This window comes from Drosophila pseudoobscura, chromosome X, assembly GCF_009870125.1.
Source record: "Drosophila pseudoobscura strain MV-25-SWS-2005 chromosome X, UCI_Dpse_MV25, whole genome shotgun sequence".
In the NCBI taxonomy this organism is placed as follows: Eukaryota; Metazoa; Arthropoda; class Insecta; order Diptera; family Drosophilidae; genus Drosophila; species Drosophila pseudoobscura.
Genome location: NC_046683.1, coordinates 8,096,810 through 8,120,307, shown reverse-complemented (window position 1 = coordinate 8,120,307; position 23,498 = coordinate 8,096,810). Strand labels below are relative to the sequence as shown.

Here is a 23,498-nt window from a genome sequence, read left to right as displayed (position 1 = left end):
TGAACTGTGTGAACTGACTGAAAATAATACTGGCTTGGGCCTGCCGTATAAATAGGAGCATTCAGCAGCCTGCTTTGTTCACAAAAAAGTTAGTTGTTAGGCTGTTTTAAAATTAAATAAAATCTTTATAAATATATATATCGCCTATATTCGGTTCGTGAAAGAAGATCAAATAAAAATATGATGTCCATGTTTTATTTTCGTTTGGTTTTTAAACAGAAAAATATCGATATTAGTTATATTTACCACCCTCTGTAGGTCAGACGCCTTGCGCTTCATGGCGAAGATGTACGCACCTCCTTCTGCTAACCAACCTTGTAACCAGGCTTTTGAAATGCAAGGATATTGTTATTACTCATTACATTACGATGATACGCGATAAAATTGCAAGCAGCTTCATATCGCTGATAGTTGGCATCCTGGTTGCAATATATGTGTACAGGCTTCTGGAGAAGGATGGTGAGTTCCATTCCATTAAGGAGCAACAATTAACACGGCTTGTCCTGAAATGGTATAAATTTTCTTTTATATATTGGCCCATTTAGTTCCCCAAAAAGTGAATAGAAAGCCACAGAATCCAGAGTATCCCTTGCCGGCTTCTCATTCACCGTTGCATGAATTCGCGCGGGCTGGCATCTGCACCGACAACGATGTCTGCGGTCTTATGGCCAGGAAGGCCCTTGAAGATGGCGGTAGCGTTGTGGATGCCGCTCTCTCTGCCTTACTCTGCAATGGCCTCATCGGAATGCAGAGCATGGGTCTCGGCGGTGGCATGTTGATGAAAATTTATATACACGAAGAGCGAAAATCCTACAGCATTTCTGCCCGCGAAATATCACCCATTTCCCTGCGGGCCGAGAACTTTTCCATCTTCCGTGACGAGCAGGAGTTCAAGCAGTCCAGCTGGTCCATTGCGGTGCCCACTGAACTAGCTGGCTATGCCCTCGCCCATCAGCGATTTGGCCGGCTGCCATGGTCGGAGCTGGTGAAGCCAACGCTTGCATTGTGTCACACGGGCTATCGCTTGTATAAGCATCAATATGATGCCCTTGCCCTGAACAGAGATATGATCAAAGCTGATCGTTTGCTGCGGCAAATGTTCATCGATCCCAAAACAGAGAACTTCTGGCCCATTGGCCATTTCATTCAGCCTCCTGCCCAACTGTGCAGCACCTATGAGCGGCTGGCCATGGAGGGACCGCACAGCTTCTACAACGGATCTCTGGCCGAGGACCTGTTGGCCGACTTGAGGGACATGGGCAGTGTTATAGGCAAGGAGGACCTAAGCCGCGCTGATGCTAAAATTAGCGAGTCCCTGGTGATTCCCCTCGACGAATACGATCTGCATTTGACGCCTTTGCCAGGCAGCGGCCATGTCCTGGGCTTTATAATGAGCATTTTGCGACACTTTCGTAGGGACTTTGCACGCACCAGCGATATGGGGCCCCTGGAGGTACATCGAATGATTGAGGCAATGAAATTTGGCTTTGTCAAGCGCTGGCAGCTCGACGAAGCGGCCGATGAGCAGGTGAGTGCCTTCTAGCTGTCTCTTTCAAATGCATTCATTCCTCTCCTTTCTGTTGCAGCTACTGAAAAGCATGACCAGCACCAAGGTGTCCGCTTCCATGGCCGAAGAAATCGATGACTCTATGACGTTCAATAGCCCCCGGTCGTACGGGGCGCCCGCGGAGATACGTGTGCGAGAGGAGCACGGTACGGCCCACACATCAGTGCTGCACGACAACGATGCCGTTTCAGTCACCAGCACCATCAATTTCTAGTAAGCCACGTGGCTCTTGCCTCCTATTGCTTCTCCTTCTGAACCCCTGCATAATACATGTCTATCGATTCAGCTTCGGCAGCGGACGCACAGGAAAGCGTACAGGTGTGCTCTTCAACAATGCCATGTCGGACTTCTCCATCAAGCATCTGAGGAACTACTTTGACTTACCCTTTGTCCCAGGCAAGAACAGGGTGGCACCCACTACCCGGCCCATGTCCTCGATGAGCCCTCTCATCGTCACTGAGCGCACGACGGGCAAGGTTCGGCTGGTTGTTGGTGCCGCTGGTGGCACCAAAATCATATCCTCCCTCGTTCCGCTGCTGGTGCGGATTCTTTGGCAGCAGGCGAACATCAAATATGCCATCGACGCCAGTCGCATTCACCATCAGATGCTGCCCAATGTCCTGCTCTATGAGTATGGCCTGCTGGATAGCCATGTGAAGAGCCTGGAGACCAGGGGACATGTCTGTGAACGCTATCTGAACCGCGGCTCTGTGATATGCGGCATAACCCAAAAGAATGGCACCATTCTGGTGAATTCTGACTTTCGTAAACCCGGCGGAGTTACTGGATTCTAAAACGGGGTATGTTTTGTCGCATTTCTTTTTTCGCATTTAGAACAATATTTTCGTGATCTGTTCTTATCTTTTGGAGTGTGCCTGTTGTCCGTTTCCAGAGAATTTCTCTGTTCCGCCCCAGCAAGCCATCAAATGAAATAATTCCATCTGTTAAAATTACGAGCACTGGCTATGGAAATTATTATGATTATATTTTGCCACAAAACCCCATTGACAATCAATCATATTCCACGACTATCTGTCACATGGCAATTAGGTCGGTGTACTATAATCCGCTGCCGCAGCAAAGGTATTATTATAGTAATTTCAACCGAAATGCCTGGCTGCAAAATACATTTCATGACCAGATAATTGAGAAAAATTATTTACCACACAATTGCTATAACCTGACGAAATTATCAAGTGAAAAAGTGTTCTAAATGTAACACCTAAAGATGGGCAAGACATGAGGAGTACACCACAAATGTTCTATCACATTTGCTTTGAAATATTCTCTTTTTAGTGATATAATCTACCTCTATCTTGCACCCAACATGTGCTTGGTTTTTGTCATTCTCGGGCATTCCCTTATGTTTCGAGCATTAACCGTGCACCGCGTTAGACACACGCAATGTATGTTGTTTTCTGATTGATTTAGTCTACAATTCACTCAATAAATCCAGGGCACGTTCTACGCTCTCAACGAAAGTTGGAAGTTCGATGTGGAAAGTTCTGTAAAGAAAGTGAAAGCGGGAAGTGGCCTCCAAAAACCGAAAAACCAAACATGCAGGCAGCCAGAGCGTATGGAAATGACTTTCTCCCATGTGCATTACCGTTGCACGTGACGATTTGTTTTTTGTGTTTGTTTTTTGTAAATAATTTATTTTAAATTAAAAGCAAGAATTCAAGTAATGCAAGTAATGGACTCGAGGGACTTGGCCCTCCTTTAGACAGACGTGTAAAAGTGTTTCCGGTTGCGGTGGCAACAAATAAATAGTGTTATGTATAAGAATGTTGCAACAATGCCCAGGGCATTGAGGGCCATGGAGAAGGCCAGCAGATACTTCCATTCACCGCGGAATGCCCCGCATTCCTCGCTGCTGCTGCTGCTGTTGCTGCTGCAAAAGTAGATTCCCATAAAAATAACTATTTCGTGAGGGATTGAAGAGTACTTACTCATTCGGGGGACTGCTGCCATCAGCTGCCGCGTCATCTGCCCCATCATCTGCAGACGTCAGGCAGGTGCAGTTGTGATAGCTTAAAAGCGAACTGGTTGCCGGTCCGCAGGCACCGTCCACAGCTGATGCCAGCTCAGCGAACTCGATGGCCGCACAGACCAGGGCCAGACAGCAAAAGACCAGCGCCAAGGCAGAGAACACATAGGATTCGGCCAGCAGGACTTTATAGCAACTATTGGGCGCCCTGTGCTCTGTGATCCTGTGATCCCGTCTCAGTAGTATCAGGCCCGCGATACTGGCCAGCAACAGCTAAACAGGCAACAAGAGCATTGAGCATGGTTTAGGTCTGCAGATGATTGCGCTGCACTTACAGATAGGCCACTCAGATACGGATTGATCAGAATGGAAGCGTTCGGCGCCAGCAACAGTATCCAGATGGCCAGTCCCACGATCAGTAGTCCCACAGCCAATTGCATTATCAGTAGCTGCCGGGAAATGTTCAGATTGCGGATATGCTTGGAATATGCCGCTTGGAGACCTGCAAATGGAATAGACAACACCCACACACGTATTTAATGCCCGATATGGAGATGAAGATGGAGATGAAGATCAAAATGAAGAACGTACTGTCATGGTTCTTGTGATTCACAACTATCATGCGACTGTGTCTCAGACTATTGCGGGTCGGCGTATGTCGTCCAGCGATCTTCATGCCTTTCATATTCTGCGGCACCGTAGTACTCATGTAGACAGCCTGTACAGGGACAGAGGAAGAGAGCGACAGATTAGCGGGAGAGATCTATCAATTGGATGCGGCTTGGGGGATTCGGATACTGACACTTACCTGCGACGGCTGCGGTGCATCCAAGTCACTCAGGGGTATCTGTTCATAGGTGGTTGCATACCGCAGGGATCTGTCCGGACTGCTGGCCGCCAGTGGCACCACCACTGGCATTGGCATTGGCATTGGCACTGGCTCGATGGTCTGAGTCGGAGCCGGAGCTGGAGCCGGAAGCTCGTCTGCGGCATGTGGCTTATGGCGCTGTGGGACGTTCTGGTACTTTGGTTCCGGCTTAATGGTCGGCTGTTGTGAATGGGCTTTGACGGACGGCATTGGCATCTGCGTTGGCTGGACGGCTGACTCATACTCGTCGTAGTTGTTGATGCCAAAGAATTTCGACTTGGCATCGTTGAGAGCCGCCTTAACGGCGGCTATACTGTGGCTGGTACCGCTGCTATTCAACAGCTCCTCCTCGGACTCAAGCTCGGGCTGTGGCTGCGGCTGCGGCGGCGGCTGCGGCGGCATGCCGTTCGACAGAAGCTGGTCGCTCACACCTCTGGCGGTGGCTGCTCTCTCCGGCTGCCTGGGACTTTCTCCAGCTCTTTGGAGATGTTGCTGTAGCTGTAGCTGTTGCTGCTTTGTTGGTGGAGCCACTGTGGAGGCACTGGCACCCAGATTGTCATAGGTGCTTATTGGACGGACTTGTTGCGATTGCATTGCTCTAGAATTAAGCCTAGGCTTCCTCTTCGGATGGATGGACTGATGGATGGATGGGGGCTATACCCTCTTCTAGACGTTCATATTCGCTGGTTTATCTGCAGCGCGAGTGCTTCAAGCGATTCGGTACGATTCGGCAGCCAGTGGCAGTGCAAGGTGTACTATGTACTGGGGCCATTTCTTGGCTGCATTCCCTGCAACGATACAACGAAAGCCCATGGTTAATTGTTATTCCAAGACCTATCCCCATGAAATCGCCTCAACTGTGAACTTTTTCTGCCCCCCTTCACAGACACAGAGTGGGCCTCGAGTGTCCAAAGCCCGTTTCTAAACTTGTTGATGCCTCACACACTCACACACACACACATGCACCTATCCGTTCATGCATCTAAACCAACAGAGACAGAGGGAGAGAGAGAGAGATAGCTAGAGCGAGAGCGAGCGGGAGAGAAGAAAATTGCTATTCACAAATTCCAGAGAACGGGCCTACTGGCGGCGAACTGTGGTCGGGGGGGGACTGGGGGACTGTGGGACTGTTCGACTGGGATGTTTGTCAAGCTGAAAGAATTTCAAAATTATAGAGTCGGTTCTGGGCCGCTGAACATGCTTCCGTTCCTCGAACAGAGACTACCCCCACCATTACCCCAGCACCAACCCCAACTCCTGTCACATTTTATTTGTACAATCCAAAAAGTCTGTGATTGCCAAACTTTGCGTTTTGATCTATTTAAAGGTCGTCTCTTGATTTTCAGAGTAGTTTCTCTGGTACAGTGGAAACATTTATGGGTTTCTAAATAGGTATTTCACTGTACAGAGATTGTTCAGGAAATGTTTTGTAATTATAACTATTATTTATTATTATTATTTGGTGACTTTATTACATCATGAAAGTATTGTATTCGATTGAAAGATCTAAAAAAAGGAGAAGTAAACACTTCTTTTAATAAATAAATTTGTATATATTTTTAATCACAAACAAAAAAAAGTGTACACAGAAGTAGAAATAGAATATCTCTGGTGGAATGGAACCCTATAAACGTAAGAGTTCGACTCTCAGGGCACCCCATACAAACACATAAATACCACATCTCTCCATTTCTTGCACATAGATAAATGTAAAAAAAAAGGCAAACTTTAAAAGAGCAATTCCGTACCCGATTCACAACAAGCGTAAGCCGAAAAATCTCAGTGCGCGTTTCTTTTAGGCCAAAAAAGCAGAAGCAGAGGCAGCAGCAGAAAGAGAACGAACACAAACAAAACAAAACAACGAATCGACTGAACGATCGGCTGCAACTGTACGCACCAAAAGTCGAAAATAGACTAAAAATAATTCTCACTAGCACACGGCGTCGTCTTGATCCGATCGAGCGCTTAAACAAAAAAAGAGCGAGACGAAACGGCTTGTCCATTCAAAAATCGTTTATTCAAGGTGTATTTCCGTAAAGGTGAGGGCACCTCCCGCTCTCCCTATCTCGCACTAATGGTTACAGGTTTTTTTCTCTGTCTGGAGATTGGAGTATTGAAGGCTCTTTGCAAAATTAATTTCGAAAAACTTATTATTATAATATCTCCGCACTTTTGTCTTGTCTGCAGAGACTCGTAAGAGGCCATGCCTCATCTGACTCACCTTTTCTACACACACCTTGGGCTCGCTTACCTGTAAACACACACACACACACACGCACGAACAAGCCAGCTCAGACTCCGCTCACAGACGCAGCTCTCTCTCTCTCTCTTTATCGCTCTCTCGCTGTCGCAGTAGCAAAGAAGCTGAGAGAGTAGGTGCTGAGCAGAGTTTACATTTTGTTTTTGTTGCTGCATTCGTGGACGTGGCCAAAACGAACCCATGGAATAGAGAGAGTGTGTGGGCCTGGAAGAGAGTGACAGCTTCAGAATGAAACACTTTTCCCTGTTCGAAATTCCTGTTAAATTCCCACACTGTAAACGAGGCCTTATGCTTACGATAACACTCTCCTGGCCCGGAATCCCAGCCTCCCAAAGATACGGGGGAGCGTGAGAGTGAGAGCCCCGATTAAACAAGAATGATCTTGCGCATAATCTACCGTTCGTAATGCAGTGATGCAGTTATTCGATATCGGGGAATTTCGGGTTAAATTAACTTTTCTTAGTAATATTTTGATAAAAAAAAACAAGTTCTTTCATAACAATTTCTCTTATCTTCCATGAATAGTTCCCTCTAGCCATTATATGTACGTATGCTGGAAAGAAATATTCATATTTAGATCTTATTTTCAGTCTTGGAAATTAATACATTTTGAATATAATATTACTCTATTTAGTTTATATACAAGACACAAGGACACATATTGTGGATTTATTCTTGTTGGAAAATTTCTTTACTCTACTCTTATTCCTTAAAGGAAAATGGCATGTACTTTGGTGTTCGATTCGATTGTAGTTTTTGTTTTTAAATGCGTGCAAATTCACTGACGAAAGCATCTGACCGAATTCAATGACATTTAAGCCAAAAAAAAGAAGAAAACAAAACACGTTGCGTGTGTTGTGTTGCAATTGTGAAAGACAAAGCAAACAAACTGATACGAGTACTAATAGGTACATACTCGAGCGAAAACCCCCCCGAAATAGGGCCAGATGGCAGGAAGATAATGTACTACTTGACATATGGAGCTTTGCACGTACTCTGCTGGAGGGGTCTTTCCTGACTTCAAGATACACACATGATGTTTATGGTAGTTTGGAATAATTGTAATTGTAATTGTAATTGTAATTGTAATTGTAATTGTAATTGAGTTGTTTATCCTTGACAATTGGTTTCCAACTTTATTCGATTTGTATCTTCTGCTGTCTTCTGGTTCTGAAATTTTAAAATTTTGAAATTTTATAGATATTATTATAGGTATTATAGATACCTACATATGTTTGTATATGTTATCATTCATTTGAAACTTGTCCTTCGCGTTGTATCGATTTTTGACCCTTGTGTATTCATACTTGTCCCCTTTGGTATTTGTCCTGAAATTTACAAATATTTTACAACTGCTAGTCTGTGCGGAAGAGGAGGTATTACCTTTAATGCATCGGTCTCTTTTTGTCGATCCCTTGCATGATGTGTTCATCCTGCAGAAAACGGATGTAATGCAATGCGTCATCAATGTACTCGATTACGTCCACAATGATTTTTCTCTCTCCCTCGCGCTCAATCATCTCCACGCAGCGCCCTTTCTTGTTTTCAAATTCATCTCGGACTCGCTTCAATAGGACCATGGTTTTGTAAATTTCGTCCGCCTTGTGTTTGTTCACGTAATACGAAATGCTCAAACTTTCAAAATATTCGTGTATTTTCTCAAGTTCTTTTATGATCTCGATGACACCTGGCTGTGATGGCTCAGCCTCTGGCTCAGCACACTTCTGCAAGTCTGCACTTTCGGGTTTTTCTGCCATTTTTTGAAATCAAACAAATATTTCCGAATAAAACTTTAGCTCTAGTTTGTTTTACTTTTACGACTCAATGAATAAGTAACATTAATATTTTGGGTTGCTTTGATCTTTTTTTTTTTATATTTTTAAAAGGCCCTACTAGATTCCATTTGGCTTGTCCTATGACTATAGGACAGGGATACATCGTTTTCATGGGTGTTTTTTGGGGGGGTTCGATGTTGTTATATGAGAGTGGTTGAACCATGAGGCCACTTCCTCGTACTGGCATTTACATACATATATGTAGTATGTGTGTATGTGTAGTGATGTCGTTAACCGATCTCACTAAGAAAAAAAAAAAACTTGATTGAGGAAAAGTGAAAGATTAGTTGACGCCACAACAGACGGAAGTTGTCCGGCCTCTCGCCAAATGATCGATCTCCCGGTTGTGTGTCTCATAGCATGGACAAATATAATCGCTTTTAATAATAGCTGTTTCATCAAAATTACATTAAGCAAGAGCGTTCCAGTAGCTAATAAAATTCTTTTCTTTTGCTAGTGTTCCGCCGCGTTTCTACACTCTACACTACATGTAGAACATGTAGTACATGTAGTGACGGCACATCTACATACTACATAGAACATGTAAGTGTACCTGTAAAATACACATTTGTACGTAGAACTTTATTTATGTACCATAAATATAAGCACCAGAACACACACACTCCTTATTGGCTGATGATATCTATATAAGACACTGAACAAATCACGATACAAATATTAAAGTTGTATTCTCTTAGACCCCATTTGTGTTGATATGATCTTTGGGTTATCTAAGCCGAAAAAACCTGCAGCAAAAAAAAGTAGCTCAAACCAAAAATCAGTTTGAAGCGGGCTCTTGCCCAAGTGGCGAAGACAACTTAACTAAAATGTTGTTTTATATATAAATGTATGTACATATATATTTTTTAGTAGCTCTTTTTTATTTTATTTTGCTTTTGTTTTTTTTTTATTTTCTTTGTATTTCTGCTTCTGTGCGCTTCTCTTCTGTTGGCCCTCGGGTTGCAAGACCATTGGATTGCTTTTTGTTCAGCAGTTAATTCAGTTATTTCATTAGTAAAAATGTTAAATAATATTTGCCAACTGAAGCATTACAAACGTTAGTTCAAATACCCATAACCTGACACACAGTTTCATGGGAAGAAGACGACAAAACTGGGCAACGGACGAATGCATTTTTTAGTTTTTTTTTTTTGCGAAATGGCAAATCGACTTCAGATTACCCGCATATACACATGTGTACTTACATATGTATTTATTGCAAAATTATAATGAATGGCCTGGCTTGAGTAGTTATTCAGAAAGACAGAAAGAACCAACGAGCGAGACGCCTAGCGATCCGATACCATTCCATTACCATCTTGAAAAAACCACCCACGGTTCTCATGGGGTCGCTGATCTGATCGGATACGATCCGATCCAATCCAATCCGACTGCTTCTGCTTCCCACGTCACATGGCGAAAAACTTTCATTTGAGTCGCATAATCAAACGCTCATCTGGCTTCCCTCTTCCGGTCGGTCGGTCGGTCGGGTGGTCGGTGACAGAGCCACCTGAGCCCTCCACAGCCATCGCTGCCATCTCTGCCATCTCTGGCATCTTTGCCATCTCTGCCACCGGGGATGTGGCTGATCTTCATGGGGGTTTGGTTTTCGTAATGCTGCAGACGACCCCGACCATTGCCGAAATCTCTGGCGTTGCGAATGGCTCTCCGACCATTACGGTATCTCTTGCCTCTTTCAGTCCACTCCAATCGTTCGGTGGTCAGTGATCCGCTGGACCGCTGGTCAGTGGAATTAGGACAAGTATGGGAATATAATCAGAAAGTCTCGAGTCTCAAGTCTCTGGCCATCAGTGCTAGTACTTGTACTGCCACTATTTGCCACAGTTGGCGGCTTAGGCCAGCCATGCTGCCTGCCAATTAATAGAATTAAACAGAACACAGAGCACAGCTCAGAGCTCAGAGCTCTTACTGTACTCCAGTTTTAGTACGGGTTTTGTCGTCTTATTTTTCATCGTGGAATTGTGTAGTACTCAGGTTCGGGTCGGCTACTCTGTTGTCTCTGTTGTGACCGAACTAGCCAGCAAAATTACAACCAAACCAACAACACAAAAACGAAAGAAACAAACAACAACAAAGCCAAGCCATTTTACGTCAACAGTGTGCACTGCGAGGTTTCACCAAAAAGTTATACCACAACAAATAAAAAAAAAGGGGGAAAAAAACCCGCCCAACCTCTTCTGTTATTCTATTGTAGCACAGATTGATTAAACGCTATACCGTGTATTTATGAATGTGTTAAAAATTTTGATTCAATAATCCAATTAAGACGGCCATAAAAACAAAGACAACCATAAATAATGCTATGCTCAAAACACGCTCAAATTTAAGCCATGCAAAGTGAATGATGTAAAAACAGTTTGTTTTTTGTTAAAAATTAAATACAAATTAGTCTTAAGAAAAAAACACATACCTACACACAAATCTTTAAGGAAATAAGTAATATGAGAGTTGAAAAATATTTCTGATAGTAAAATTCACAGACAAAAAAGGTTAATTTAAAAGAAATGTTTAAAAAATGTAAGAAATCTTTTTAAAACTAAATTACAAAAATTCGACTTTTAGTAATTTAGTCCTGGCAAAAAAACAAATTAAAGTCTGTCTGTCTGCGACGTTGTTAAAAAAAATCTTGTTTTTTAAGAAAATCTATTTATTGTTTCGTTATAAGATATTGTGTGTTGTAATTGCTTAAATGAAAAATAAATAAAACCTTGTTACAAATGCACACATTTGTTGCGTTAATTAACCAAATAAATGTAAAATAAAAAATAAAAAACAAATATTAATTCTTATTTAAAGGCAGTGGCAAAACCAAAGGTGTAACCTTGTGGGGCTCGGGGGAGCTTGGGGAACCCATGGAACCAACCTCGCGGCCATTGTGTAAAGCAGTGCTGCGATTGCGCAGTTTGTATTTCGCGTCGGCAACAATGCCACACAATGACAAACACAGGCCCAGCAGCGACCAGCGTGCTGCTGCAAACCGAGCGAGCGAGCGAGCGAGCGGCTGAAAACCGACCACCGAAGCGATCAACCAAGCAACCGACCGACCGACCGAACGACCGACCGACCAATCAACCTTATGGTGACGGTGCCGAGTCGGTTCGGACTCGGACTCGGACTCGTCGTCGGCACCGGGATCGGGATCGGATCGGCGTTGCACACGCGCAGTACTCGCACTCGCATTCGCAGTCCGCGGGCCAAGCGCCGCGCCAAATGGAAACCAGTTAGAAGACAACTTTCAAAGCAGACGTGTCAGGCGTACGGTTCGCGTTCGGGTCGGTTTTATTTCGCTTTTCAGCGTACTCTTGGCAGGCAGCAAGCAGTAGTGTTAACTCCGTTAATAATAACCAATATCTATGTGGACACACATGCACATGCAGCAGGCGAGCCACATAAAAGAGTAATAAGTTCACGTTCATAGGTAGCCAGCCATTCATTTTTCTATCTCTATTTTTTCTATGTGCTCTTTTTTGTTTTTGTGTGGAGTTAAGGTGCACTCCGCGAGTGGGGTTTCTGTTTTTGTTTGCTTTGTTTTTCTGTGAATAGTGAAGTGATTATGGGCCTGGAAACAGAGACTCCTCCCAGCCGAAATATGCAAAAAATCTGGCCATAAATCGGGAACAATTCGGAATAAACAAGTCTTTCGTATCTGTGCGATTGTGCGTGCTGAGTCTGTGTGCGTACTTTCTCATATGGTTCCAATTAGCACCTCCGGATATATCTCTGGCAAATTAGAGCTCAAATCTAAAGCTGAAACTGAAGCTGAAACTTTCCTAACTCTTCCATCAGGCAGCCAGGCACCCAGGCAGCCAGGCAGCCAATTTTGATAATTAGTGAGAGACACACGCTCTAATGAAAGTTGTTTATGATGGCCAATGGATCCTCCGGGCGTAATGAAAATCCCCCACCAAATCCCAAGCACGTAGCCTCTGTTGGCCAGTGATCCGTATTGGCCGTAACAACCTTGAAAGCAGACAACCCTCAGGGCACAGTCGGCTCTATTGGCTGTCTTTTTGCTTGCTTATTCTTTTGAATATTCCAACCCGTAAAAGGGAAGCCATTTAAAGTTTACTTTTACTTTTCCAATCGATTCGAAGCGAGGGCAATCAAAAAGAGCTGCCTGCGACTGTGTGTGTGTGTGTGTGTGTGGCACTGAAGGAAAGCTTGTGATTCGGTTTCGGTGCAAAGACATACATAGACATAGACAGAGGCGGTGGGGTGGGGTGGGGAGGGGCATGGGAGGTGGAGTCAATGACCCACACCTATGATTTTGTGATTTTGTGATTTTCATGATTATCACAATGTAAATTATTATTTGTGCAGTAATATACATTATCATCATCATCATCTTCACCGCCGTACCGAGTACCTACCATAATAATTATGCGGTGGAAAATCCAATGTGAATGCAAAGTGAAAATCTAATGAACGCTGAAGTCGCTGCCCCTCGGGCCTCACGCTATATGTTCACATGGTATGGTGTTGTTCATGCATACACCTCATCTCATATATATGCATAGAGGAGAGAGATACGGAGAGAGAGAGAGAGAGATAGAGAGATACAGATACGTATCTGTATAAATATATAAATAATCGTCGAGTGTATGCATAAATTAATCGATGCTGACGATGCTACAGCAGCCTCCAAGCTAATCAACGACCAACGGCATCCAACAGCCAACCCCAAACACACTACCCGTACTACCCGTAACTCCGGCCAAAAAACGCCAGTAAAAACCGCATCGGCCGCAGTAACATTTAAAAACCGCCAACAGCAGTCAATGTTTTGCTGCAACACAGTACTACTACCACCACCACCACAGCTGTTCAGATCTTCATCGTCGCCGTCGTCGTTGGGTAGCCGCCGCGAGGTGGACTCTTTCAAAAGAGCCATGACTTTTTCGTATCCAATGTCCCCCATTATGCTGCTGCTGCTTCTGCTGATGATGCTATGCACAGCCGGAAATTGCCAAAGTAAGTTCCACTCTACACTCAGAAATACACAGAAAATATTCACAAAAGTATTCACTAAGTTATTCACAGTAGTATTGACCTTAATCCATCACCACACGATCTGATTCGATCCTCCATACTCCACCCCCCTCCATCAATCTCCTCATTCTTGCACTCGATTTACCAATTAGCAAGTGGTCAAAGAAATGGGGTCAATCCCCACCTCGAACAACGATCAGATAAGATCAGAGAATCAGAGTTTGTTTTTTCTTTCTTTTTTTTTTGAGGGTAAATGCTTCCGTTTAGACAGGGATGGGTACTTTACGGCTCTGTATTATTCTATATTTTGCGTGGTGTTTTTTTTGTTCTACTGAAACGTTTTGGGTGTCTTAAAGGTGTGCATACTGAAAAATAATTATTTAACTAAAATCAATCATAATATTGATCAACTTAAAAGTAAAATAAAGCCAAAATCCTTCGATGCCAGGCAAAAAATAAATGAAATACCAAAAGAAATTATGTTTGAGTATTTGATTTATTTTATTCAGTTTGTTTTTGCATTCTCGGTGCCACATGCATGTATTTTGTTCTTGCATTCTCTGGAATAGAATAGGAGCAGTAAGAGAAATGGGAAACAACCTTCATTGGTAACCAAAAAATTTCAAAATGGTTGTATTACATTTTATTAATATTTTTTTTAAATAAATTTTTAATAAAATATTTGAATATTTTGAAGAGCATTAAAGACCAAGTTTTTTTTTTTAATGTTAAATGTGTTCCCGCAGAATTTATAATTTATTTATGATATCGAGAATATGGTACAGATTACAGGGAATCAAAAATGAATAAACTGTTCTCTGCTCTATGTGATTTATCCCGAAACCCTTGAACATAATAGTTGAGATAAAAGATGCCGAACCTCCATATACATATGTATGTACATACATATAAATGAAAGTTGTAAATAAAACAAAAGGGTTTATATTCAAGAAGTTTTGGTTATTATTCCATAAATACGAATCGTAAAAACACTAACAGATGTAAAAGGGCTCTGCCCCTGATGCCTCACTCGTTTCTCTCTGCAGTAAATTTTTGAAAACAAGTTTCTGAATTCTGAAACCATAAACATTCAAAGACTGGAGACGAACGCCTCGAGCCGGAGAGGGGGGCGGGGAGACGCGACGAGACAGAGAACAAGCTGTTGTGGCGGCTCTCCAGTGGAGCAGTGAAAGTTTTCCCCGTTCGGTCAGCGTTTTGTGAGTAAGACTTCTGTTCGAACCATCCATCCCACTGGGGGCAGGCACCGCAAATGGTTGGGGCCAGGCCACTTTGGCCGCTTTGGCCACTGCTTTGCTGGCTTTTGCTCTGGGGCTTGTGACATTCTTACTTCACAAGTTTCACAAGTTCATGCCTGGTGCTGGTGCTGTTGCTGTTGCTGTTTGGTGTGTGTTGTGTGGCGGATACGTGATTGAGTTTGAACATTTCACTGGATGTTACGGCCCCCGAGCATTGCGCCCTCCTACGTGCAGCACATCCAAATCCCCGCTCCGTTCGGGTATTTGCTATTGGCGGCCCGATGTTGTCATAACGGCACTCGGTCTGCCGGGCCACCTTTCTATCGCACAAATTCGATCGCTGCTTACCTGTACCTGTACCTAGCTATCGCCTGACTGCCTGACTGTCTGGTCTGCCCTATTTACCCATATACCTACACAGATCCCCAATCCCATCCATAATTTTGCATTCTGCGATCAATTCGCCGCATACAAATTTGTGCTTTATGGGATTCCGTGGTGTGACACGCCTCCCCCTCCCCCTCCTCCTTCTCCTCCTCCTCCTCGAGGGTGGTGGATAGATGAGTGTGTATCATAAACACCAGTAAAACCGGATGAATGCGATTCGAGGCTCATAACAATAACAGCTTTTTGGCTGTCTTGGAATAAATAACATCATCGTCGCAGCTAGCGCAGTTTTTCTTATACCCTTTTAAGGGGTATTCCAGTATTTATCCTAACCGATTTTTTGGTAGCTTTATTGGCTATTACGATTGCTTCAAGTTTCGGGATATTTTTGTTATCAGTTCTAGAGAGATTTTTGTGAAACTCTTATAAAATAGGTTCTATATTTCCTGAAGTGATTTTATATGAGAAAAGTTTTTCATTTTCTGAATGCAAGGCTTAACAAAATGAGATCATTAAATATATCGCAAAGTAGTAAGGAAAATATTCCATAATTTTAAAATATATTTTAACATATTTCTTCTATATATTTCATTAAAATTAAGGGAAAACTGATGAGTTCCAAGGAACAATGAGTTGTATGTTGGTTGTTCTTAAAGATAATCTCACCAAATTTAAAAAAATACAAAAGTAAACCCCATTTTCGGGGTGTTATATACATACATGTATGTGCACATATGTATATATATATGTATTATCGATTTGCAAGGGTATTCCAAAATGTTTGCCTCAGCCCAAGCCAGGGCTTTCTTTACTGTTGTTTTATTTGTTTGTCAGAGAGACAGAGAGAGAGAGAGGGAGAGGGCGCGAGAAACCTGACGTCAAGCGTCAACAGCTGCAACAGGCAGCAAAACATCGCCCAACCCAAGCCCCTGCCTGTTTCAGTCTCAAGGAACATATGCAAAATTGCCGCGCAGAGAGCGTTGGCTTCCACCAGCTTGTGCGGATCGGATCATAGGCCAAAAGAAAAGGAAAAAGCCAACAAAAGCCAGAAAAGCCACAAAAGCAGTAAAGACACAGACAAAATAAAACGAGGCCACCGGCCACCAACGACAGCACACAGCCCTGGGGTCTGCTCTACCTTTTAATAGTCATACGGTACTCGTACACACACACACACACTTCTCTCTCTTTGGTGACTCTCCTTGGAGTCTACATTTTGCTCTCCTTAAAAACTGTCTTGTCTGTCTGTCGCCTGCTCTCCTTGGAGACTGTCTGTCTGTCTGTCCCTTGTTCTCCTTTGCCCGTCTGCCCGTCCTCCCATCCGTCTGTCCCTTGTTCTCCCTTGCCCGTCCTCCCATCTGTCTGTCTCTTGCTCTCGTTGAAGATCTTGTCTTGCATGGAATACCGGTGGCTTGGCTCTCTTTGAATAGCGGTTGTTCCTCCCTCTCTCTCTCTCTCTCCTTGTAGACAGATGGCATTACTACTTCCTGCCCTTTGGCTGGCAGGCAAGCGTGCTTAAACGTGTTTTCACATGGGGAGTGTAACCGTTTCCCTTGTGCTTATTTTGCTTATTTATTCTTTTCGTATGTCCGCCACCTAATTGGCTCTTTATTCGTGTTGAGCAGCTAACTATGTAGACTTTTTCCTCTCCACTATACCTGTACTTATGCTTACAAATATTTATGGATGGATACAATGTACAATTGTGAGAAAGTTGTATTCTTGAAATTGTGCAAAATCTGCATAGTCGACGCGGCCTATGCATATTTATGATGGGAACCAAAGGCTTTAAACATATTCTAAACTCAAATTGTTCGTTTAGAGACTGGGAACTTCATTTGGCGATGGGAAATGCGAGGGTCAAAAGGTGAAAGATAACGAAAAAAAACCCAACAAAAAATAAAAAAAACCTAACGCCCACGCCAGAGCCAGGTTTCGGCGTCAGGCGACTATATAAGGCATTGCTGGTCAGCTCAGCCCCCACCCAAGCTCTGATCTGACATTTCAACTGGTTTCTCAAATTGGCCAACGTGTTCTAAATCATTTTTTTTTTATTGTATTTTATTACTAGGTACGAGTACGAGCGAGACAGAGAAACCTGAGAGTCCCACTTGTTACTTACTTTAATCGCAGATCTTGGGTATTCTCGTACTCGTTTATGCATTTATTTTTTGCACAATGACTTGGGTCATATGACACTCGGTTCTGGCCTTCTCTCTGGGGTGCACAAAATTTCGACTCGTCTTACATTTGCATAATTGCCCCCAACTAAAGTATTAAATGAATGCCTCTCCATTGTGCAATATGTTTGTAATTATTAGTAAGCTCTATTTTGATGGCATTTTTAATTATCCTAAATGCCGAAACTATGCCGCAGTTGCGGGTTTTTACTTCCCTTTTTTTGTGCCTTTTCAATGTCGTATCCGTAAGCCACTTCCTTGCACTGGGTTCTGGTTCTTCTGCTTCTTCCCGTACAGGTTTTGCTGCAAGGTCACGGAGAAGTTTCACTTTTTTTCGCTTTTGGGGACCACAGACCACACTTTACGAATATCACTCCAGCCTATGATTCATACTTCTATTTCTAAACATTTATTCATACAAAGTCAAACATGGTTCAATAATTCATTTTACTCTACTTACCGCTTGAATTTGCTTGTAGTACAGCTGCGGTCAATAAAATAGTTCACTTTCTTGGTAGTAGTCCCTGAGCCTCATAAGCCTCGATTGCTACCCAAATTTGTACAATTCTAACGTTTCAGTACCTTCCTTCGATGCTCTTCTTATAAAAGCCGGCCATAATTTTGTTCGCTGAAGCATTTTCTGCAGACTCCTTCCAAAAATATTTTAAACAACATTTTTTAAATATTTCGTGTATTTATTTTAGAATAAAATCAATTTCCATAGAAAATACTTAATTGAAAAATTAATTTTTGGTAAGGAAATCCCTCTGCACTAAAATATTATATATTATATTATATTATTATATATTTTATAATATTATAGGTTATATTTTATTTTCATTATATTTTGGAGTATTCTTTTGCGATTCTTAATTCTGATAATATTAATTATTAACTTATAGAAAAGCCGCTATTATATTGGCCGCCACTGTACATACCTCTGGCCATATACGTATAGACTAGTGTATATCGTAATTAGATTTTGCATGTGCCTGGGCGTGGAACCGCTCGAATGGTTCCGATGGTGGCAACGATCTCAAGATTTTTTTGTGTGTTTCTGTTTCTGCTTCCAGTTTGTGGTCCCCCGGCGGTGCCGCTGAATGCCAAAGTGCGAACCGTTGCCGGCGAGACCGGAATATCGGAGGCGCACTACGAATGCGATGCGGGGTACGAGCTGTTCGGATCTCCATCGATAAAGTGCGATGCACGGAGCGGCTGGGATCGAGATCTGCCCTTCTGCGGTGTGAATGTGGCATACCGCAAGCCGGTCAATCAGAGCTCCTATACGCGCAGCGGTCCAGCGAGCTATGCCAACGATGGCAAGCCGGGGAATAAGGTGAGAGGATTGGATCCTTGATTTTGCTTTTATTTGAAATGTCTCAATGATGCTCTGTTGTCCCTTTCAGAATCCCGATGGCCAGGAGTGCTCGGAGACACAGAAGGAGCCGTCGCCCTGGTGGCGCGTAGATCTCCTCACACCGCAGGCGGTGCACGTGGTGCGGATAACGACGCGCGGCTGCTGTGGCCACCAGCCGTTGCAGGATCTCGAGATTCGAGTGGGCAACAGCAGTGCGGATCTGCAGCGGAATCCGCTCTGCGCCTGGTATCCGGGGACCCTCGATGAGGGCGTGGTCAAGACATTCACCTGCGCCCGTCCGCTGGTGGGCCAGTATGTGGCCATCCAGCTGGTGGGCGTCGAGGGCAGCCTCAGTCTCTGCGAGGTGGAGACGTTCACCAACGACGAGTTCTCCATGGACCGCTGCCTCAGTCCCAAGCTCGGGGTGGACACCGTGGTGACGACATTCTCGAAAACCTGCTACGACTTTCATATCACTAAAGGAGAAAGCTTCGATAAGGCACAAGCCATTTGCCAGCAGACAGGTGAGTGGCGGTGCTCTGGCTGTGGGCAGCAGCAACAATAAACGGGTGACTAATTGCCTTCCTCTGTCCGAACAGGCGGCGATTTGGTACACGACTTTCGGGGCGCCACCAGTGCATACATTCTGTCCGAGCTGGAACGCCGCAAGACCGAGCTGAAGCCGCAGCTTGTCTGGATCGGGGCTCAAAAGGAGCCGGGCATCACCTCCCGCACCTGGAAGTGGGTGAATGGTATGTCCTGTCCTCCAGCATGCATATTGTGTTAAATGTTTAATGCCCTTTCAGGCGAAGTTGTACTGAAACCCACTTGGGGCAAGGATCAGCCCAACAACTACAATGGCGAGCAGAACTGTGTGGTACTGGATGGCGGACGCAATTGGCTGTGGAACGATGTGGGCTGCAATCTGGACTATCTGCATTTCATCTGCCAGCACAGTAGGTCCCACAGAAGAGAGAGTGTGTCAGTGGCAGTGTCAGTGTCTCGGATGTTCAACCTTCCTTGGTGTTATTTCTTATTTTGCAGCACCATTGTCTTGCGGCTCGCCGGATGCCCAGCAGAACACCACTGTCATGGGCAAGAAGTTCACTTTGGGCGAGAAAATTCAATACGATTGCCCCAAGGGTCATTCGCTGCTCGGTCAGGCGGAACGAGACTGCCGCCTCGATGGCACTTGGAGTGGCTCGGCGCCAACCTGCAAATGTAAGCGATACGACGAGTCGGTGTGGATGTGGGAAGATAGAGACCCAGAGCAGGGTTTTTGCCTTTCTTACGGGTCTATTGATACAACTAAAACTCTGCTAAAACTCTCTTTACTCCCCCTCCTCAGATGTTGATTGTGGCAGCCTGCCGGAGCTTAAGTTCGGCTCCATACACCTCTCAGAAGAGCGCACCAGCTTCGGTGTGGTGGCCACATACAGCTGCCACGAGAACTACACGCTGATTGGCAACGAGAATCGCACCTGTGAGGTGGATGGCTGGAGCGGCAAGCAGCCAGAGTGCTTGGTGGACTGGTGTCCGGATCCACAGCGCATTACAGGGGGAAATGTACGCTTCAGCGATAAGAGGGCCGGCTCCACGGCCACCTATACGTGCGAGCCGGGCTATGTGCTCGTTGGCGAAGCAGTAAGTCTCGGCAAAAGGACAAAGCCAGATGGATCAGCTTTTAATTCTTGTAATACTTTTCAGATTATTTCCTGCGGCCTGGGCGGCGAGTGGTCCAGCAAGACGCCCTCCTGCCGATTCGTTGACTGTGGTGCTCCGGCGCGACCCGATCGCGGGATATCCATACTCCTCAACGGCACCACCACTGTCGATTCGGTGGTAAAGTACGAATGCGACGAGGACCACTGGCTGGATGGGCCGACAGAGCTCTATTGCACGAGGGATGGCAAGTGGTCGGGCGAGGCGCCCGTCTGTGAGTTGGTCACCTGCGAGACGCCCCAAGTGCCTGCTGGTTCTTTTGTCATTGGCTACGACTACAATGTGCACTCGAAGATCCAATACAACTGCGATCCCGGGCACATAATGCACGGCAATCCAGTGCTGGAGTGTCTGGACAGCGGAGAGTGGAGTTCCGATGCCCCCGACTGTGAATGTGAGTCCCCAGAAGCCACAAACCCTACACCGTTCCGATTATAATCGGAAATTTTGCTTCTTTCCAGACATCGATTGTGGCCAGATATTGCCTATTCCATATGGAAGCCACAAGTATGTGACCAACACCACGTACGTGGGCTCCGAGGTGGTCTTCAGCTGCTCCCAGTCGCATAAGCTTAGCGGAGTGGTGAAGCGTCAGTGTCTCGAATCGGCCGTCTGGAGTGACGTCTCCCCCAAATGCGAGGGTGAGTGGCAACAACTAAATATCTCTGGATCAATCTGTAATTTAAATATATGTATCTCTATTCCTTAGAGATACGCTGCACTGAGCCAAGATTGGCCACTCATAGCCTGCTGTCCGTCACAGGAAACGATCGCATGTACGGACGGACACTCATACGCACCGCAGACTCCACACAGAACACGGCCCAGACCTACAAGTATATGGCGGGGGAGGGGGAATACTTTTTATAGCCCAGAAAATTGAAATGCAACTCAATCAAATTTCCTTATTTTACAGAATTGGTGCCCTGGCGAAATATCGCTGCGAGCGGGGCTATAAAATGGTGGGCGAGGCTTTGGCCACCTGCACGGACAGCGGCCAATGGAGCGGCATCATTCCGGACTGTGTCTGTGAGTAGAAAAATGTATTTATGGCATCTTCATATATTATTTAACGCTTGCCACTTTCAGATGTTGAGTGCGGTGCACCCGAGAATATAACCAATGGAAAGGTTACCCTGGCCACAAACGCCACCTACTATGGAGCCGCAGTGCTCTACGAATGTAATGTGAACTTCAAGCTGAACGGTGTCTCCCGGCGACTGTGTACAGAGCATGGCAACTGGAGCCACGAGGCACCCGAATGTGTGGAGGTTGTCTGCGACATGCCGAATATCAATGAGAATCTAATTGTTGAGGCTGGCACTCGAGCCGTGGGCTCTGTGGCCACCTTCAAGTGCCTCAAGGGACGCACCATGATTGGCAATGATACGCGCATCTGCCAAAAGAATGGCAAATGGGCGGGCAAGAGTCCCACCTGTAGGCGTAAGTATTTTTATTGGTCACTTCCATAATAGATGGCAATCAAAGATTACAGGGGTACAATTTTTAAGATGCGGGTTAAAAACTACTAGAATCATAGCGATTGATCGTGGCTACCAGATTGTTGAATCTGGATTAGATTGGATCATTTATATAGCCGGAATGAAGGAAACTATTTCTCTCGTCCTCGTAGAGTGGCGCTCTCTAACGCAGTGAGCGTTTGTGCTTTGTGGGTGGGAAGAATGCCCGAAGGAAAGAGAAAGGGAGAGAGAAAGACATGTGCTTTATGGAAATAGCTAAAATATTTGTCTAGATCTTAAGAATAAATATATAATGAGTGCATACAGCAAGTTATTCCCATTTCCAACCAATTTCTCAAGCTTTTGTAGTCTACATTTAATATATATGTATAATTAATGATATTTGCCTTTACTTTTTTACAGCCGTCGACTGTGGACGACCACTCGCCATCGAGAACGGGCGTGTGATTGTGGTAAACGATTCCACGCTATATGGCGGCTCGGCCGAGTATCACTGCATTCCCAATTACAATCGCATTGGACAGTATCTGCGCAAATGCACCGAGGATGGGGCCTGGAGCGGCAAACAGCCGCACTGTGAACTGGCCGCCGTGGAGGGTCCAGAGACCTCGGAGCTGGGCACTGGCGTGGGCATTGGAGCCACAATCATAGTGGCTTTGCTGGTGGTCTTTGGTTTGATTTTCCTGTACCGAAACAAGGCGCGACCCGTGAAGAATACGGAGAATGTGCAGGCGGCCGAGACGAAAGACGAGCGCAATGCTGCCGTTATGTCGTACTCGACGCTGGAGGCCAACAATCGCATGCACATGGACAACAATCCATCGGCGGCCACCTTCAACACATTCCAAGGCGGCGTGGGGCGCAATAATACAGGCGGTGGTGGTGTTGGTGGGGCGGCCGGAGCCGCAAATGGCGAAAGACTGACCAACAATCGCTCAGGTAAGTGAATGGAGTGAATCATTACATACAGAAATGATCCTATAATCTGATGATCCAATCTTTCGACAGAGAACATTTACGATCAAATACCAAATGAGCAGTTCTATGATGCTCCCTACGAGATGCGAAGCAATGACGAGGTATACGAACCAGAGCCAGTGGCCAGCAATGTGATCACCATCAATGGCATCTCTGTGAGATAAGGCGGAATGGGATAGGATGGGATACATCGAAGAACGATCGACAAGAGGACTAACCTTTAGTTTTGTGTTAATACCTGTATATAGTAATTGTTTAAGAAGAGGTCTTGATCGCTTTTGTATGTACTGTATACTACCCGTACCATACCATACCATACCATATCATACCATACCATACCATACCATACCATAGTTATATATACTATATACGATATATATATTATCTATAAAAAACAACTGTTGAATATGAACTTTTGTAGAGTGACGCTCTGCACACACCCTATACTCGTATATACTCGGATTGTATTTTTTTGTGCGTGTGTGTTGCTTAAATTATTTTAACTATTTTAGTATGTTACAACAGAGTGTACAATGTTTTGTTATATGTGTGTAAAAAGCGTTTAATATTAATGGAAAACAATAATTAAAGCAAATGTGTGGTTAACTAA

The 23,498-nt window shown here is 44.6% G+C and overlaps 3 protein-coding genes across 7 annotated transcripts; 2 read left to right on the top strand and 1 right to left on the bottom strand.

Annotated features, from left to right (window-relative positions):
• Positions 1-263: 263 nt before the first annotated feature.
• LOC4814462 (glutathione hydrolase 1 proenzyme) lies at positions 264-18,518 on the top strand. 4 transcript variants are annotated; one of them, XR_004470791.1, is made up of 7 exons: positions 264-459; positions 546-1,528; positions 1,587-1,780; positions 1,854-2,367; positions 8,975-9,060; positions 9,216-11,956; positions 12,859-13,061. XR_004470791.1 is itself a non-coding variant. In XM_015186531.2 (5 exons), exons 1-4 carry the CDS (start codon positions 369-371, stop codon positions 2,359-2,361), a joined length of 1,776 nt encoding a protein of 591 aa, XP_015042017.1. In that variant the 5' UTR covers positions 264-368; the 3' UTR covers positions 2,362-2,367; positions 18,424-18,518. The 4 variants fall into 4 exon arrangements, 1 of the variants encoding a protein (XP_015042017.1); XR_004470792.1 differs by lacking the exons at positions 9,216-11,956; positions 12,859-13,061 and adding an exon at positions 18,424-18,484; XR_004470790.1 differs by having other exon boundaries at positions 8,975-11,956.
• On the bottom strand, positions 3,206-6,369 carry LOC4815101 (uncharacterized). 2 transcript variants are annotated; one of them, XM_015186532.2, is made up of 6 exons: positions 6,171-6,369; positions 4,357-5,210; positions 4,146-4,272; positions 3,890-4,056; positions 3,517-3,827; positions 3,206-3,458 (listed from the first exon to the last, which is right to left on the bottom strand). In XM_015186532.2, the coding sequence occupies exons 2-6, from the start codon at positions 5,014-5,016 to the stop codon at positions 3,287-3,289; spliced, it is 1,437 nt and encodes a 478-aa protein (XP_015042018.2). In that variant the 5' UTR covers positions 5,017-5,210; positions 6,171-6,369; the 3' UTR covers positions 3,206-3,286. The 2 variants fall into 2 exon arrangements, with proteins under 2 accessions (XP_015042018.2, XP_001355074.4); XM_001355038.4 differs by having other exon boundaries at positions 4,363-5,210.
• fw (CUB and Sushi multiple domains furrowed) lies at positions 13,110-23,498 on the top strand. Its single transcript, XM_033385550.1, has 14 exons — positions 13,110-13,509; positions 18,424-18,686; positions 18,757-19,231; positions 19,307-19,459; positions 19,514-19,663; positions 19,752-19,928; positions 20,056-20,351; positions 20,415-20,823; positions 20,891-21,070; positions 21,139-21,265; positions 21,346-21,458; positions 21,519-21,872; positions 22,313-22,849; positions 22,919-23,498. The coding sequence occupies exons 1-14, from the start codon at positions 13,140-13,142 to the stop codon at positions 23,050-23,052; spliced, it is 3,738 nt and encodes a 1,245-aa protein (XP_033241441.1). The 5' UTR covers positions 13,110-13,139; the 3' UTR covers positions 23,053-23,498.

What these genes read in the sequence shown, in the direction of transcription:
- LOC4814462 (XM_015186531.2), top strand. Translation starts at nt 369, where the DNA reads ATGATACGCGATAAAATTGCAAGCAGCTTCATATCGCTGATAGTTGGC. An exon ending in CAGGCTTCTGGAGAAGGATG is followed by an intron (nt 460 to 545) that starts GTGAGTTCCATT and finishes TGGCCCATTTAG; the next exon opens with TTCCCCAAAAAGTGAATAGA. An exon ending in ACCAGCACCATCAATTTCTA is followed by an intron (nt 1,781 to 1,853) that starts GTAAGCCACGTG and finishes CTATCGATTCAG; the next exon opens with CTTCGGCAGCGGACGCACAG.
- LOC4815101 (XM_015186532.2), bottom strand. Translation starts at nt 5,016, where the DNA reads ATGCAATCGCAACAAGTCCGTCCAATAAGCACCTATGACAATCTGGGT. An exon ending in GAATCACAAGAACCATGACA is followed by an intron (nt 4,057 to 4,145) that starts GTACGTTCTTCA and finishes TTCCATTTGCAG; the next exon opens with GTCTCCAAGCGGCATATTCC. An exon ending in GGCAGCAGTCCCCCGAATGA is followed by an intron (nt 3,459 to 3,516) that starts GTAAGTACTCTT and finishes CTACTTTTGCAG; the next exon opens with CAGCAACAGCAGCAGCAGCA.
- fw (XM_033385550.1), top strand. Translation starts at nt 13,140, where the DNA reads ATGCATAAATTAATCGATGCTGACGATGCTACAGCAGCCTCCAAGCTA. An exon ending in AGCCATTTGCCAGCAGACAG is followed by an intron (nt 19,232 to 19,306) that starts GTGAGTGGCGGT and finishes CTGTCCGAACAG; the next exon opens with GCGGCGATTTGGTACACGAC. An exon ending in CTCGGCGCCAACCTGCAAAT is followed by an intron (nt 19,929 to 20,055) that starts GTAAGCGATACG and finishes CCCCCTCCTCAG; the next exon opens with ATGTTGATTGTGGCAGCCTG.